This window comes from Spinacia oleracea, chromosome 5, assembly GCF_020520425.1.
Source record: "Spinacia oleracea cultivar Varoflay chromosome 5, BTI_SOV_V1, whole genome shotgun sequence".
Classification (NCBI taxonomy): Eukaryota; Viridiplantae; Streptophyta; class Magnoliopsida; order Caryophyllales; family Amaranthaceae; genus Spinacia; species Spinacia oleracea.
The window spans coordinates 25,314,330-25,332,809 of NC_079491.1; the positions used below are offsets into that span (position 1 = coordinate 25,314,330).

General features: G+C 32.9%; 1 protein-coding gene across 1 annotated transcript; it reads left to right on the forward strand.

Moving 5' to 3' along the window:
• The first annotated feature begins 7,547 nt into the window (after positions 1-7,547).
• Positions 7,548-17,892, forward strand: LOC110790217 (TOM1-like protein 6). Its single transcript, XM_021995003.2, has 10 exons — positions 7,548-7,898; positions 8,395-8,473; positions 8,589-8,687; positions 10,641-10,754; positions 15,310-15,470; positions 15,567-15,648; positions 15,758-15,843; positions 15,983-16,264; positions 16,645-16,891; positions 17,055-17,892. The coding sequence occupies exons 1-10, from the start codon at positions 7,759-7,761 to the stop codon at positions 17,742-17,744; spliced, it is 1,980 nt and encodes a 659-aa protein (XP_021850695.1). The 5' UTR covers positions 7,548-7,758; the 3' UTR covers positions 17,745-17,892.
• Positions 17,893-18,480: the final 588 nt, after the last annotated feature.

Genomic DNA, 18,480 nt, shown 5'->3' on the forward strand with positions numbered 1-18,480 from the left:
GGATTACTCGCAGCAACATATTCAAGCCGATAATAAATTAATGGTCTTAATTATCAACAGGACAGGGAGGTGGATCATAATTAGTTATACATACGTATTTTGTGGAGTTACTTGGAAACAATCCATAAATTAATAAAGTTGTTGTCTTTTATTAATGTTATACTACTTACTACCCACTATCCCTTCAAGAGCAAAAAAAAAAAAAAAAAAAGAACAACAAAACTAGAGACTAACAATGAATACGAAATAAAAGATCACTAATAACATAGGTACTCGCTTGTATTCCAAACTTTGTAATAGAACGTAAATAACAATATAGCAGACTTGCAAATTATACATTTGTCTTCAATATAAAGAGCATAGATATACCCGAGAAGCAATCCAGTCTGTCAACCTAGAGGTATTCGGAAAAAGTAACAAAAATCTCCGTACTGGTGTGTAATGGTGTCCCAAAAACTTTCACCTGGTACCTTTTTTAAATGGTGAGAATCACATGTTACATTTGAACATGGAAGAAAACTTAGTACTGAAACTTATCACTAATTATTGAAAAAAGTACTCCGTATTAAATTGAAACATGCAACTCCCAATTCACAAACAACAATAATATAGAATCAGCAATTCGCAACTACACTCTAAACCAAAAATAACAAATCGAAATCAATTGTCTTGAACCAGAATTTGTAAACAAAAATTAAAATTTCTAAAACCATTAAACACAAAATTAAAGCAAAATCAACAACATAAGGAAACAATAAAGAAAGAGAAACATACCGATCGAATCTGTAAGATAATTATTCAGCCTTTAAGTCTAACTATTTCCAAATCTTCAAACACGCACTACCTATCGAGAAGAAGCTTCAATATTGAACGAAACTCGAAGAATCCGATCTGTTTCTTGGAAGGGAAGAGAAATTTCGATTTCATTTGATGTGTTGGTCTTTGAGAATTCAGAAATTTTAGGGTTTCGTACTTTTCTATTTTTACTTTTGGAAGTGCAATCAGCCCGCAAATAAATCCAGTGTTGCATTTGAACAGTAACGACGACAATCTTTTTTTTTCCTAATTTTTTTTGTTAAATATTAACGAGAGTTTCGGGATAGGTGTTTATTTTGAGAATCTGAGGCATACACTATTACGAGCAACACTTGGCTTCTTGTTAATGCGAAGTACACAAGTCTTTTAACGAAAAAAATTCACTTCGTCGTTATAATGTGGTCGTTAAAAATCTAATTTCTATTAGTGTTAACAGAGTTGCATATATAGTTATTGTTATGATCATATAGTTAATGTGATCATAACATAGTAACTCTTATTAATAATAACATAGAGGACAACAAAGGACATAAAAAGAATATTATAATATACATAATAACTATATCAAACCTATAGTTACTATTATACAAGATATAATTAATACCTATAAATATTAGGAAAATTTGTAATTATTAATCCAACCTTTGCCCGGTTTTCTTTAATTAAGCCTACCTATGCGATATTTCTAAATAATCCAACCTTTATGACCCAACTACTATTATTAAGCCTGGATGACCGGTTACTGCTACGAAGTCAAGGAAAATTTGTAATTATTAATCCAACCTTTGCCCGATTTTCTTTAATTAAGCCTACCTATGCGATATTTCTAAATAATCCAACCTTTATGACCCAACTACTATTATTAAGCCTGGATGACCGGTTACCTGCTACAAAGTCAACGTTAAAAACGTTGACAACCTAAAGTCGGTTTCCTTCCTAAAATATTGGATACGTCATCATCACTTGCCACCTAAACAAGGATTTCATTTTTTTTTTCAAAAAACCCTTAACCCTTCTCTTCTCTGTACCGTGTTTCAATTCCTCTCTCCTCCATTACTGCTGCTTCAACCACAATTGTACTGGTTCATGACATCATCAGCAATTTTCTTGTGGAAATAGGTGACTTCATCCACGTGCATTCAAATTTCGTCTCCAAAATCGTACAATTGAAGGTGAACTTACGAACCTTAGCGTTTTTGTTCCTTTTTTGGTAAGTTTTGAATTTTGGGCTTCCTTGATGGTCAGTTCGTAAAAACCCGAGCTGTTGCAATAATATAGTTTTTTTTTATTATTATGTTGTGGGATGTTGGTTATTTTGGTCTTGTTGGAAAATTAGAAAGAAAAAAAAAACCTTGAATTTGAAGAAGATCCAAATCCAACAGGCAATTGCTTTACCCCAGCCATAGCAATTGCTTATTATTGTTGATGAACTTCGAATGGAGAGTTATGAGGGATCGACAATGGTGGAGAAGAGGTAGAAGGAAATAATGGAGAGGAGTGCAGAGATGAAGCAGAAAATCGCAGAGGAGAGAGGAACGAAAATTAAAATAGAAATTAAAGAAAATAAGGGGAAAAATAAAATTAAAAAAATTATAATTGTTATATGCCACGTAAGGGTGAATACCGCCTATAGCAGGTTAGTAACTTGTTAGGCTTAATAATAGTAGTTGGGTCATAAAGGTTGGATTATTTAGAAATATCGCATAGGTAGGCTTAATTAAAGAAAATCGGGCAAAGGTTGGATTAATAATTACAAATTTTCCTAAATATTATTCATGGTCATGTAGTCACATAGTTGTAGACATAGTTGGTGTGATAATAATATAGTAACTCTATCACTAATATAGAATAACATCAAAAACATGCACAGAACATAATAAATTAAAATAGTAACTATTCCAATACCTATAGTAACTATATAAAACATACAAATACTATTGAAGAAAATAAACATATGGTAACCAATCATGATAAAATAAACATAATACATATTTCAAACATATAGTAACTATATAAATAATATAGTAACTATTGAATAAAATAAACATATGGTAACAAATCATGATAAAATAAACATAGTACTTATTTCAAAAATATAGTTACTATATAAAACATATAGTAACTGTATAAAACATAGGAACTATTACTATAATATAGTAACTATCTTACACATATAGTGACCATTATAATCATATAGCCACTATCTAAGAAGTGAACAAAAACATACTCTAAATAACATAGTACATAATGGAATCGTATAGTAACTATTATTTATCAAAAAGTCACTATAAACTGTTCATAACATAATAACTATCTTAAACACATAGTTACTGTTTTAAACTTATAATAACTTTCTAATAATATAGTAACTATTTTAAACACATAGTTACTGTTTTAAAGTTATAGTAACTTTTTAAAAAATATAGTTATTCAAAAAATACTACTAACATAAACACAACGAACATTCCAGTGACTATTAAAAACACTATTTCGCAACATAAATTAAAAGTAACTATATCATTTATATACTAACTATGTGAAACACTAACCCTAATTTCAATAAAACAACAAACATTTCAAATCACTCAACAAAATAATAACAATTGTACACATATTGTAACCATTAAAAAAATATAGTAACTATTATACACATATAATAACCATTAAAATTACATAGTACCTCTTTAAACTATATAGTTACTATATTACTCATATAGTTACTATTTAAAATCGTGAATTCACTGATCGAATTCGCGAAGTGAAAACGATATTTTAGCAAAACACAAACATTAATTTCTCCAAAACAACAAATATTTTCATTTTTAAATAAAAATAGACTTAAAATTCTTTAAAAAACAACAAACAGAGATGTGATCCCTAAAAATTCTTGCGAAGATTTGTAGACGAGCGCAAATTCTTCGATTCGGTTTTGGCAACGACGAACCTCCTTCTTGATCTACTACTTACTCTAAAAACTACTACTAACATAAACACAACGAACATTCCAGTGACTATTAAAAACAATATTTCGCGACATAAATTAAAGGTAACTATATCATTTATATACTAACTATGTGAAACACTAACCCTAATTTCAATAAAACAACAAACATTACAAATCACTCAACAAAATAATAACTATTGTACACATATAGTAACCATTAAAATAATATAGTAACTATTGTACACATATAGTAACCATTAAAATTACATAGTACCTCTTTAAACCATATAGTTACTGTATTACTCATATAGTTTACTATTTAAAATCGTGAATTCACTGATCGAATTCGCGAAATGAAAACGATATTTCGGCAAAACACAAACATTAATTTCTCCAAAACAACAAATATTTTCAATTTTAAATAAAAATAGACTTAAAATTCTTTAAAAAATAACAAACCGAGATGTGATCTCTAAAAGTTCTTGCGAAAATTTGTAGACGAGCGCAAATTCTTCGATTCGGTTTTGGCAACGACGAACCTTCTTCTTGATCTACTACTTCCTCCAATTTTTCCTCATCTAATAGATCAAATTATAAGAATTATAAGATAATTACGAATAAAATCGAACAAAACCTAGAAATTTGGGCTAAATTTTGAAAAGCATAGAGAGAAAATGAAGAGAGAGAAATGAAAGAGAAATGAACAGAATGTAGATCTGAAATTTTGAAAAATAAAAAAGTTTAAATCGTATATAAAGTGGGTTAGACACAAATCGCATTGAAACTCTACAAAACACATAGTAACTCTTTAAAACACATAGTTACTATAATACGCATATAGTTACTATTTAAAATCACAAAATGACTGTCACGTGACAGTTACACATGTTGCCCATACAAATTACTTCGTTGCCCTGGTCCACGCTAAGTTAGCGTGGACCAGGTTTATATTAGTGTAAATAAAAAACTCAAGGCGCCGCTACACTTCCGTCACAAACTTGCCTAAGCTTAAGCCCTCTCTAGTTTGATTAAGTAAGACCCTGTTCTTCTGAGCTTTATTTGGCTGAACTGAACTGAACTGAACTGAACTTAATGGAGCTGAACTGAACTGAACTGAACTGAACTGAACTGAACTGAACTTAATGGAGCTGAGCTGAACTGAACTGAACTGAACTTAATGGAGCTGAACTGAACTAAACTGAAATGAACTGAGTGGAGCTGAACTGAATTGAACTGAATGGAACTGAATGAATAGTAAATAATAAATAATAAATAATAAATAATAAATAATAAATAATAAATAATAAATAATAAATAATAAATAATAAATAATAAATAATAAATAATAAATAATAAATAATAAATAATAAAATAATAAAATAATAAAATAATAAAATAATTAATAATTTGTAATTAATAATTAATAATAAATATAATGTTAATGTTAATATTTATAACAATACTCATAATAATAAATAATGACTACAATAATCATAATTATTTATTAATAACAATAATTACATATAATATTAATATAATAATAGTAATATTAAGTAATAATAACGATAATAATAATTATTATATGTATAAGTAATAAATGTCAATTTTAATTGGAATATCAAGAATAAAAATAATTACAAAGAAAGATGAATCCGTTCTTTTGAACTGAACTGAATGAAGCTGAACTGAATGAAGCTGAACTGAGCTGAACTTAATTGAGCTGAACTGAACTAAACTGAACTGAACTAAACTTAATGGAACTGCAAAAAAGTCCAAAAGAACAGGGACTAAATCTCACGCTTACATTTAAAGTTAACACCGGCGATAGAGTCATAAAATTGGGCCTAACTCCAATCCTTATCATAATATTCACGATACAAATAATTATTAATCTCATTTGATTATTATTCAATTATTTGATCACTTGAATTTCTAATTAAATAAATAAGTACGAGTATAAAATGCATTGGTGTACTAGCTAGTTGTAAGATAAATAATTTCTCTTCTTACCAATGATATAGGATAGACGCAAGTGTATGAACAAGACTAAATAATATTATTACGTATCATGCGTCTGTGGGTAGTCATGACATCGTGATCAATTGATCATATATAAATTAAATGAAACAATAAATTTGAAACAAAAACCGAATCAATATTTAAAGGATCAAATCATCCATCCATGTTTTTTTATTAATACGAAATATGACCGGATACTTATCACTTTTTGCACATATTTTGTTATACTTGTATAACACACTTATTAAGTTATTATTATCAGCGAATTTATTGCCACCCTCTCACATTAGAGCATTTGTAGTAATATTTGTTTTAGAATTTATTGTATTTGCTCCCATTATCCCAAACATATAAACAATACTTATGATTTACTACAATGAATGATAGCCGGTATAGGAGGTAGAATATACGCTCCAAATATTCAAAAGGTCTTGCGCGCACAAGGTGTACAATAAATTTATTGTACACCAAGATAACTTTTACCAATTTTTTTGTAACTTTAACTTAGTTTCGATTAACTTTTATATTAGTAAAAAAAAGTTGATAGATAAACATTCAATGATTAATTTTATACATTATTAGTGATTTTGAAAAAATAAGTTTTATTAAAATGACAAAATTTATCACTAAAAAATAGATAACTTTTATATATATAAGCTTAACTTTTACGTATTTTGAGTTAACTTTTACTCCGGTGTACAATATTTATTGTACAACTCTTGTAAATAAGAATTTGTGCCAAATATTTCGACCTCGAAGTATACTTTCTTTAAATACATCCACACGTAACTTTTTTTTTAAAGTCTAAGATGAAATTGTTCATATTATAGTAATTTTCTTAACTTTTAGGTGTTTAACATAATTACGTTTTAAGTATAAATCACTCGAGAGAAAACCCTTTTAAAAAAGTGAATTCTAGACGACCAAGTAGGGCTAACTAAAAAAAAATTTATGGCCCTGATTGATTAGGAGCATTTTGGAGTAGAAAAAGCTTTTAAATACAAATTAGCTTGTTGACTATTTTAAAAAGTTATTTAGGTTTTTTGATGAGAAGATATATATATATATATATATATATATATGGAGCTTTTTAAATGAGGTTTTAGCTTATTGGTTATTTTATAACTGAAATAACTATTCACTAAACATTTTTACACAAAGGTCACAAAAAGTTAATACAAACTCCATATAGTCAAATCAATTAGTGCAATCAGTTTGTCGAATTAATTAGCCAAAACAGTTAATAAAACCCCAACTAACAACTTATAAACATACAAACTTTTTAACACAAACATCGATCAGACCGATTTTAAACATACCTATATAATATACCTCAATTTCTTAACGTTTTTTTACACTTACTATTTACCCATTCTACATTACCATGCAATCAAGCATATTGCATATGGTGTTATATTGACTTTCTTGGTACCAAAAGCAAATCAATTAGTAGTGCAATTTCCATAGTTGCATCATGACTATACTCTTGCATGGTTTATAACACGTGGCGATTAGGACTAGTCTCTCGCGAGTCGAACGCCAACTTAATTTGATCAGCATTCACCAAAGAAGAAGAAAAAATAAAGTACAAAAAAGGAAAGCGAAAGATCATACTAAAGCCAAAAACTGTAACAACGTAATTTCCGCTATATAAAACCAACAGAATTAATTAGCCACATATATAAAAATAAAAATAAAGATTAATACATTATTTTTCATCCAAATAAAAAGATCATAAATTTCTCTCACCACTTTTCAAGGGTTTGTTTGTTTTATTTCTTTTATAGTTCTATTTTGTTTGTGTTTCTTTTGGATTTCTCCTTCCTTCCTCAAAACTCTCATCTTCATTCTCTCTCCTCCACTATCTCTCTTTACAAAACCTTAATTTCAGTTTCAATTTTATTTATCTGAAACTACGGAGTAATTATCACTGAGAAAAAAAGTCGAAGAAGAACAAGGAATTGACAAACAACAACAAGATGTTGCCGTCGTTGTCGTTATCGTCGTCGTCCTCAGTTTCAGCTACGGTTCGTGTTGATAAGGCTACCAGCGAGCTTCTTGTTGGTCCTGACTGGACTATGAATATTGATATTTGTGATTTCTGCAATTCTAATCACTGGTATTTCTTCCTAGCTTTTTCGTCAATTTTTTCCTCTTAAATTTGTTGTTTGACTTTCGATAATTTTAATTCTAATTAATTTCTAGTTTAAATTCAGTATTTTGAGCGGTTTTTAGTTGATTTTTGATGATTAAATAGGTTTCTAAATTGATTAAGCGGTGTTTAAATCATTTGCGACTTTTTTTTGTGTGCTAATTTTGGAAGTAATTTTGTTAATTTCTAGGTTTTAAGTTTGATTACTGTGTCTTTACTTAAACGTACTGTTGATAATCAGATATTTTATGCTTTTGATTTATGCTAGTAGTATTTTTCACTAGTTTTAGTTTGGGGAAGTAATTGTTGTTAACTTTTAGGTTTTTCAAACGTATGTGTTGACAATCAGAAGTTTTAGATGTCTGAAAGATTCTTTTTTTCTAATTTTGAATGTCACAAGAAATTTCGGATGAAATCAGTCATTGATGAATTTGATTGATGTTTTTGTGTGTTGAATTGATAGGTTGGCAAAAGATGTGGTGAAAGAAGTGAAAAGGAGGTTGCAAAACAAGAATCCTAAAGTTCAATTGCTGACTTTAACGGTATGATATGTTACTTTTTTGTTCTTTTTACATGTTTTATGCGGCATCTTTAGAAGCCTATTTCCAATGGATTGAGTTTATTATTTGACTTGATTTTTTATGTGGTGTGGTGTAGCTGTTAGAGACGATGGTAAAAAATTGTGGCGAGTATATACACTACCACATTGCTGAGCGAAAAATATTGGATGAAATGATCAAACTCGTAAAGAAAAAGGTATGGCTTTTGTGATTATCGTGAATTTTTTTTGTGGTGATTGTGTTCATTTACTTCATTATCATGCAAAAATGGGAAACTCAACAAATACTACCGAGAATACTTTTCATTGTCAATTTGTCTTGTTTCAACATTATGGTTCATTAGGTTGTAAAAAATTAATAGGGGAATACCATCTTTTGTGCTCATAAGTTATACGGGAGTAACTATGTAAGTTTTGAACTATCAAGCTGGGAACTATAGACTGAATCATTGCAATAATTGCAACTTTCTGTGGTCGACATTCCCACATTCGCTATCTAGTTCAAATACATGCTCCTTCCCTGTAGATTTGGATAAGTTTGCATTTCCTAGTGTTGTGCTTTAAGGCAACTTGTTGATTTAGTTACTACAAAGATAGGTTTCTGTCAAATCAATCAGCTAGAGAGGAATGATTCTTATAATGATCGTTTTCCGTTTTTGGTTCTACAGTTCTAATGTAGTTTGCATGGCAAACTCAAGCGAGATACCGTTAAACCTAAAATTCACAATTGTTCACAGAATCTGCTTCTCTTTGCTTTTGTTTGGAAGGGGAATCTTATGCTTATTGTATTGTCTCTTAATTTTTTTTTTTATGATTTCTTTGTGAAAGTTTAATTGATTTGTTGTTGTGCCATGAGCCTTTACTTCATTCGTAATCCTATTTTATCTAATGCCATGCCAGCTTGCTAGTTAAAAAGCCACTCTTCCTGAAGTGCATAACTCCATATCAACTGTTAAAAAAATTAGTTGTTATTAGTGAGCTTTGTGATGCCTGGGTAATGGGTATAGGCATACCGCATGTACTTGTAACATATCTCTTTGGCACGCTATTTAAGAAAGTGAATAGAGAAGGTAACCATACAAATTAATTAAAATAAGTTAAAGTCTTAATTACCTAACCGTTTCCTCTTATTCGTGGTTCAATTATTTTGATCAATTTATCCATATACCTTATCTAACATATTCCTTAAACGGGTGCCAAGTGGTGTGTTGCAAATAAAAGAAACCAGAGGAAGTATATAGTATTCTCTAGGACATTCTAGATTGAGCATCTTTACTCATGCCAAAAGCTATTCTGGGTCATCATATTCACAGTGCACTACATTGACCGATGTTAGTTAATTTGTGTTATTAGCTTGATACATTCACCTCCTTGCCATACTTTTGGTGTTGTACCTGAAAGCACAGCTGGTGGTTGCAACAATACACGCTTGCACAAGCAGTTGTGACTTGTTGCATATCCTGTGTAAGAAGTTGGCGACATAAAGCTCAGTTCTTAGCATGTAAATTATTTTAACGATTCTATGATAGAATTATACAAGCCTTACAAGGGTCAAAGGTAGCAAGTTCAGATAGGTTGTATAGCAAGAAACGTATGTGCTACTGATTTTAATTATAGTAAACTGGGAAATAAATCCTTGATGAGATTGTTAGCTGCAGTGTTGACTCATGGATAAGGTAAAATATACCTGAGTTTAAGACTGTATTTTTTGAATTAACACTTGCACTCCGTATCATTGCAATGTTTCCTTTGTTATACCTTGTAAAATTTCTTACTTAAGCTGTGGAAAATATTTTTTGTTACTCCGTAGTTAATATCCGGAGTGTTGAAATTGATTTCAGGCTGACATGCATGTGAAATGTACTTATTGTATTTATTTTTAATTTCTCGTTTTAAACTTTACTTATTTTTATAATCCCTTATGATTTTTTCTTTTTTCTGAATATATATATATACCTCTTATTTTCCTTTCATTACTTTCACTTTTCCCCTCTTCCTTGTTTATCCTTTTAACTTCACGTTCATTTCTTGTTTGATTGGTCACATTGACGATCTCCTATGACGATTCATGTTAGCCGACCCCAAATCATTTTGGGACTAAGGCTTTGTTGTTGTTGTTGTAATATTTGGAGTGTTTAAATTGATTTCAGGCTGACATGCACGTGAGAGATAAAATTTTGGTACTTCTGGATTCGTGGCAAGAAGCATTTGGTGGCCCTGGTGGAAAATATTCTCAATACTATTGGGCTTGTGATGAACTGAGGGTAAGTACATTTATCTTATAATTTTGTGTGTAGGCGCATTGATTATTATTACCTGGTGTCTCACCACGTTAAGCAAGCTTTACTATTATAGTTTAACAGTGTTATATAGTTTAACATAGTAGCACGAAAGTGACGGAACCATATGTAGTTTAACAGAGTATTGCAGAGTTCGATTGCTGTCATGTTAATGGTTTTCAGTTTGCTGGTTATTTTTTATCAAGCTACAGGATCTGTGATAGGCTATTACTTTTTACCTTGTAAGTTTGTACAATCTATTACTATATACTAAAAGAGACACCAGGAATGACACGTGTCAATTCCTGGTGTAAAATTTTCCCGCCAAAATGCCTTTTTATTTTTTTACTTTAAAATAAATAAGTTACTGTTAGAATATATGAGAATATATTTATTTGTTAAGAATATATGAGCATATATTTAGTTGATGTAAATAAGTTACGTAGATATTTTGTTACCTAACTTAGTCAAAGATCAGATAGTGCATAGTTAGAATCATGGCTGATTAGCCTCGAAATACTTTGTATATATTTTTGATTGATGGAATGAAATCCTCACGGAATTAAACTCTTTCAATTACATTACGGTTTTTTCTAGGAAACTAAGATAAAAATTATATTTTAATTACCATAGATGTGTACTGCATAATATATTATTGGAGGAAAGCTAAATCAATATTATTTTTTCCTTTATGATATTATTTTATTTATGCATTATTATAACTTTTTAATCTGATAAGAAATATAAAAAAATATTGATAAATAAACTCTTATGTTAGTCTACTATTAATAATATAATACAGGGTAACTGGTAAGTAAGAATGTTAATTAAAATAATAATACATGGTAAGTAGACTAACATATGAGTTTATTTATCAAGATTTTACTCAATTCAAATTATGTTGTATTTGACTAACTCGGTTATGCTCGGGTCTTTTCGAAAATTAGTCTTGAGTCATTCAGGTTTGGTTAACAATGTTAGATCGTTCTACATACAAGTAAACGACTATAATTTTTAACTTTGTATAGTAATATATATGCAAATTTAGTTCATTTGAATATGTTTTTTTACACAACTTTGAATTTATATTTTTCCATATATCCTTTTTACTTTCATGTTTTCCTAATATCACAAGTTTTTTAGTTACTATTAAAATAATAAATTGTTTTAGTAATAGTCGTGCGTTGCACGGGCCCTAAACTAGTTGCTTGCTAAAGTTATTGGCACTCGTAGTTTCTTGAAACTCACTTGGTAGCTATGGGACTCATGTTGGAACTGTTGTACACCTTGTACTCCTCAATTCATCATCAAATGATGATGTACCGGTTAAAGGGTATATTTTCAGTACTGTTTGCAGAGCAAGTGGATTCGCTTTTAAGCTCCATTGAAACCTACTTGCCTTCATTTAACATTCGTGAGATTTGGATTCATGGAGCTTCACTGCAGCCTGGCTGTGATAGTGTGATTGAATCATTGAATGGTTGAATAGCCTCTTTAAGATTTTAAGGGCATAATGTCTCTTTCTCTCGTGTACTATTTGAACCTGCACTCTGTCCTTGTCTGACAATGATCCAGCACCGGGCATAAAAAAAACTTGTTGCCTATTTGTGCAAGTTATATCATTTACTACACTATACTGTCTATAAACTCCAGACTTCTCCAAAACTTGACAAGTTACTAAAGGAAGAGGGAGTGCGCAATTCGACTTCTGAGTTCAGTTGGCCTTGTATTTTGTCAATTCTGGCACACTTGGCTTCAATTTTCAGACATGATAAAGATCAAACAACACCCTTTCTTTGCAAGAAGTATAGAAAAGAAGATATCAAATATAATAATTGATGACATGCTGAGGAGAAAAGGAAAACTTAACATAATTATAGAACTTTTAGTGATTTCGTAGAAATCGCATCTGATCAACTCAAAAGATTCAACCTTTAAGGGTCATATTCTGATAATAGCCTAGCCCTTAGGTGGTCTTTAACCTGTGTTTGCTTGTGGATTTCCTACGTGGCAGGGGTAATTGTATCATTGTATTGTACATCATATTTCACAATCCATCCTCTTTTGCTCAAAACTCATCTCGTTCAAGAGAAAGGAATAAGAGGGCCTTCTTCGTCTGCCTTCCTTTCTTGGGTACTCACCGAGACTGAAGCTTGAAAATGGAAAAACACAAGGATGAATCACACATCATATGAATATGATATTTCTAGACCCAGCCCACCATCCTCCTTTGCTCAACAGTAATCAAAACACGTCGCATGGAGAGAAGCAAATTTAGGGCCTTAATTTTTTCTTCTCCAACCCAAAGCTCATCATCTTCCTCTCCTTCATCTGTACCAAAGAGAGGGAACCTTGAAAATGGAGAAGGTTGAATTAATACTCGCAGCTGTGATATGATAAATTTTCAAATTATACCAAAAAAAATTAGAATCTAGTTAACTAGGAGCTTTGGAAAGATGATCAAAGGCCAAGATAAATACCCATCATCTTCACCATTTATTCATCGGAGGAGCTTTCCAGGTAATAATTGAGATTATATTAACAGTGCTTGTCTGAACCACTTGGAGAATGAGTGTGAAACACAGACATATGGAGGCAGATCACAGGTTTGGTGATCGAAAGACACAATGACATTAGAGAGAGAGAGATGGGAGGGGATGGGGTGGGAAATTCAACAATGAACACATATTTCGTCCTTGAGCATCCACAACTACGAGTACATTGGAAAATTAGAATGATCCACAGTGGGCCATGCATAAGTTGTTAAAACTTCTTGTTTTGGTTACTTTGCTACAAAGGTTGTCTTTCGAAAAGAGATAACCATTGGAGGGGTAATTTTCTGCTATGTTACTCAGACTCGGGTACGAGTGTCGGATACGGGTACGTGTCCAAGTGTCCGACACGGCTAAATTGTGGAGAATTCCCTTGATTTTAGACCAAAATGAAGTGTCCGAGTGTCCATACCTATGTCCAAGTGTCGAGGATCTGACACGGGTACTTGAGTTAAAACGAAGAGTCCGAGTAACATAGATTGTTTGTGTGTGTGTGTGAAGGGGCCGGGGGTAGTTAGGTTGCTAAGTTAGGGCATTTAATACCTTTTGAGCGATTAAAGATTGCAAGACCATGCTGGTTTCTTTTTATTCATTGATACAAGTCTCCACTTTGGTGTAGTTGTTCTAAAATATGACCCCGGTGAAGTTGGGATTCTTTACGAGATTAGTTTAAGAATGTCGGTCACCAGATTGTTCATGTTAAGTTTTCAAAAGTATAGGAATTGTCAATTATTACTTATGTTAGTAGTCACACTATCACTTACTACCTATAAAAAAAGTTGTCAATTAATACCTAGAATATCTTCACAGGTAATCCTGTGTTAACGTTTTGGACAAATTGGTCGGAATATGACATCATAATACTCCCTCTGTATTTATTTAAGAGATACATTTGTCTTTTCCGGCTGTATCTATTTAAAAGATACACTTGCCATTTTTAGTAACTTATCAACCCCACCATCTAATTAAATAATCTATTTATACCCTAACCCCACCCCCACCCCCTAAAATGACATGGTCCCCACTTGTTTACTTGTTAAAATATCTACCCAACCCCACTTGTTTTATTACTTTATTTCTTTCAATTCTTTTTCTTAATATCCGTGCCCGGCCAAGTGTATCCCTTAAATAAATACGGAGGGAGTATTATTTAAGTTGATGTTAAAGTAAAAATAACTTAAAAGAAAATTAAAAAATCCATTGATCTATAACCTAAGTTATGTATCGGTAATTCTCATAAATGGGTGAATTTGGAGCAAATTAGCAATAGTAATCATAAGAAGGTTTTCTAGGTCTTAATTGACAACTTTTTTGTCCTAGGTAGCAATGTATAAAAAGGCTCAAGGCGCAACAAGGCGATTTGGGGTTCCCAGCGCGAGGCGCGCCTCATTGAAGTGAGGCGCCCTAATAAAAAGTAAAAAAAAAAGTGAAAAAATGGTGTGTGCCTTGGTAGGTGCGCCTTTTTTGCGCCTTTTTGCGCCTCAAAGTGCGCCTTTTTGCGCCTTAGGTGCGCCTCATCGAAATCGCCTCGCCTAAACAATAAAAGGCGCTGGCTCCAATCGCCTTGCGCCTCAGAGCCTAGGCGCGCCTTTTTATACACTGCTAGGCAGTAACTAGTACTTAACGGAGTGGCTTATAAGCTAGGTAGTAATTGACAAACTTTCAAAAGTAAATTCAGTTGTCTTTGTTTTTAGGCTATGAGTAGGGAGACTAGGGACAAATCTACAAATAAAAAGATTTCAGGTGTATCATAATGAGAGTATGAGACTGTATTTTGTTGGTATTTTGTGTTCATGTTAAGTTTTCCAAGAGTATACAGTTCTCTTTGTCTTTAGGCTATGAGTAGGGACAAATCTACAACAGAAAGATTTCAGCTGTATCACAACTCTAGACTGTATTTTATTGGTATTTTGTAGCTTGTATGACCACGTGGTAGTCATCTGGATACACTCCGATATTGAAATTGCTAATTGTTATTCTCATGGCAGCGTTCTGGCGTCCATTTTCCCCAGCGCTCTCCGCGTTCAGCCCCAGTGATTACGCCGCCTGTCACCCATCCATCGAGAGTTGCTCAAGTTGGCTTCGGCATGCCTGCCAATTCTTCAAGAAGGCTGGATGAAGCCATGAGCTCTGAGGTTGAGAGCTTAAGGTACCATTTCATTTTTCATAACATGCTCTTGTTCAGCAGAGTACTTATGGACAACAAAAAACATTATCCTTAACTTATCGTCTGTGTTCTGGCCAGCATTTCGGCGTTGGAATCTATGCGGAATGCGTTTGAGCTCTTGGATGACATGCTTCAAGCTGTCAATCCTAACGATCGTATGGTATGGAAACATCTTCATTTATATAGAAGTATCAAACTTAAGTATCTCATGGTTGTTTTTAGCTTTTAGGGAAGGTAAAAAGGCATCTGACGACTTGACTTTTTTGTAGTCTGTGAAAGATGAAGTAATTGTAGATCTTGTTGATCGTTGTCGAGCAAATCAGAAGAAGTTGATGCAAATGATCACTACTACTACGTTAGTATTCCTGAAATAAGCTCTTATGTTTTGTCTAATAATTTTTCATGTTTGGACAAACCAATTAATGGACAATCTGTTACTCTTTGGCTCGTGTAAGTGACCTGCTCATTTTGCTATCTTTTTGTCTGGTTGGCAGTGATGAGGAACTTCTTGCTCAGGGTCTTGAGATGAATGATATTTTGCAAAGTGTGATTGCAAGGCATGATGGAATAGCCTCTGGTGCTCCTTTGCCAAATTATAAGAGGGATGTCAGTGCTCAACATACAGAATCAGTTGTAGACTCCAATGCCAATTGTACGGAGGCAAAAGACAAATCTCTTGTTGAGGGCAGCAAGTCTCCAGCATCTGATGCGCCTGGTTCAGAGGCTCCTGCTGAAGAGGAGGAAGAGGAGGATGAGTTTGCGTTGCTTGCACGAAGGTTACTCTTCCAATAACTTTGTTTTGTTGTATGTTGCGGTACTTTAAATTTAATTTTTGTGATGTTCCAACAATTTGATGCAGCTCCTTGATGCTTGTAGCTTTTTTGGGTATTCGTAATTTTTAGAAATTGTAGGTAGTCACTCCTGGTCAACATATCTTAATCCTTAACGTGAATGACAAGGTGCTGCATATTCATGATTACTAACTTGTCAATTACAGGTCAGCCTAGCAGTTGCTCATGTTTCCATATTCTGTGTGTATAACAGAATGGTTTCATCTGATTTAAGCACCCAGTTTTCTGCACTTAGACCCATTTCTCTGTTTAGTTTCTTTCTGCTTAAATTAAAGATCAGTTGGTTAAGCGTGGTCTTATTGCAGGCACTCAAAGACACAAGGTACACCTTCACATAGTGCTGGGACGGGTTCTACAGAAGATGCAGCCTCCTCCAGCGGCAGCAATAATGCACTGGTATTATTTGATACTCCTTCACCTGCAACTGCGACAACTACTAGTTCAAAAGAGCAAGACCTTATTGACCTTTTGAGCATTGTTCTGACAACAAGTTCAACATCTCCCGAAACCCCACAAGCTCCAAACCCAGCTCCTGCACAGGACACATTTGAGGTACCTTGCACAGTTGCTTTTACTTGAAAAATGTCATTGTACTTGTTTATAATTTAGTTTTCTGCGAATTCCAGAATTACATCTTATTGTTGCCTGTTCTTTTTGAAAACATCATTATATTACATTGACTGCATCGTCTGCTTCCCTTGTTGCTTTTTGATAGACATCTCTCAACAGTTATGTTGTGCCATGGGCGCAGCCTCAACAACAACAGCCTCAGCCCCAGCCCCAGCACATGCAACCTATGCCTCAATATCAAGGACATTACCAGCCGATGCAATCTCAACCTCCGCAGGGTTACTCTTCTGTTTACCCACCACCTCCATGGGAGGCAACTTCCGGTTATGGTAATAGCCAAATTCAAGGGTCGAATCCGTACCTCTACCCAAATTCTCAAGGAACTGTAAACAATTCTTCAGTGTCAATGCAAGGAGGTTGGTCATCACAGAATGTATATCCACAATATGGAAATCAACCAATGTATTCCAGTCAAGCTGCTGGCAGTTTCTCTCCAATGCAAGGCGTGCGTACACTGCAGTATGCCAATTCCTTCCAAAATCCGACATCTATAAACAATAACCTTCACTCAAGTCCACATATGACTAATACTTCATCATTACCTATGCAAGGAGGTAGACCACTTCAGCATGTCAACTCATTTCCAGGCAATGGGTCAGCTATGAATGGGAATGCTACGGTGTTGAATAATAGCTCTAGCGTTGGTATCCCTTCTACAGGACAGAAGCCTTATATTCCATCTTACCGACTTTTTGAAGATCTCAATGTTTTGGGTGGCTCAGAAGGCAAGATCAAGAGTGGTCCGTATTCAAGTGCATCAGGCACCCGAATATGAATTGGATTACTTTGCTCATACATGTGAATAGATGAGTATACTACACATTGGGCTTGTAATTATTCAGACATCTGTTGATGTTGGCTTGAACGTGTGGTGTTGGTATTTCCAATGATTGATAAATATAATTTAATAATTTCTTGATTGATCCCCAACCTTGTAGAGTGTTTCTTCATATCTGCAATGCAATCCTGAAATTAGTAATTTATTGGTTAATAATCTTGATTTTGGTTGGATATTTCTCATAAACAGTACTTTCTACGTATATATTTACTTATTTAGTGTGCTAACTTATCATGGCACGTAGTATAGAAGATATGTTGGCATTAGCATTGCATGACGACATTAGGGAAGATTGATGGTTAAGATGTAGGATGACCTTATTGTATACGAGCTCTAAGTCTTTTAGTACTATACAAATTCTTATTTACAACGGGTGTACAATAAATATTGTACACCGGAGTAAAAGTTAACTCAAATTACACTAAGCCAAGATAAAATTGGTTCAGGTTAGTAATTGGCGAGTATGTTTTGCCAAGTCTGTATAATAGGTGATCCATATAGCAATAGTCCATAACAAAAAGAAGAGAGTGATCCAGCTAAAGAGTAAACAAAAAAATGCAATGAATTTAGAATCGAAATAAATGTTGGACGTTGTAAATTAAATAGCAAAAAGCTAAGTTGGTTAACCACCTCCCAATCCCATGTTACGCCTGCAAAGACCATAACTCGTACA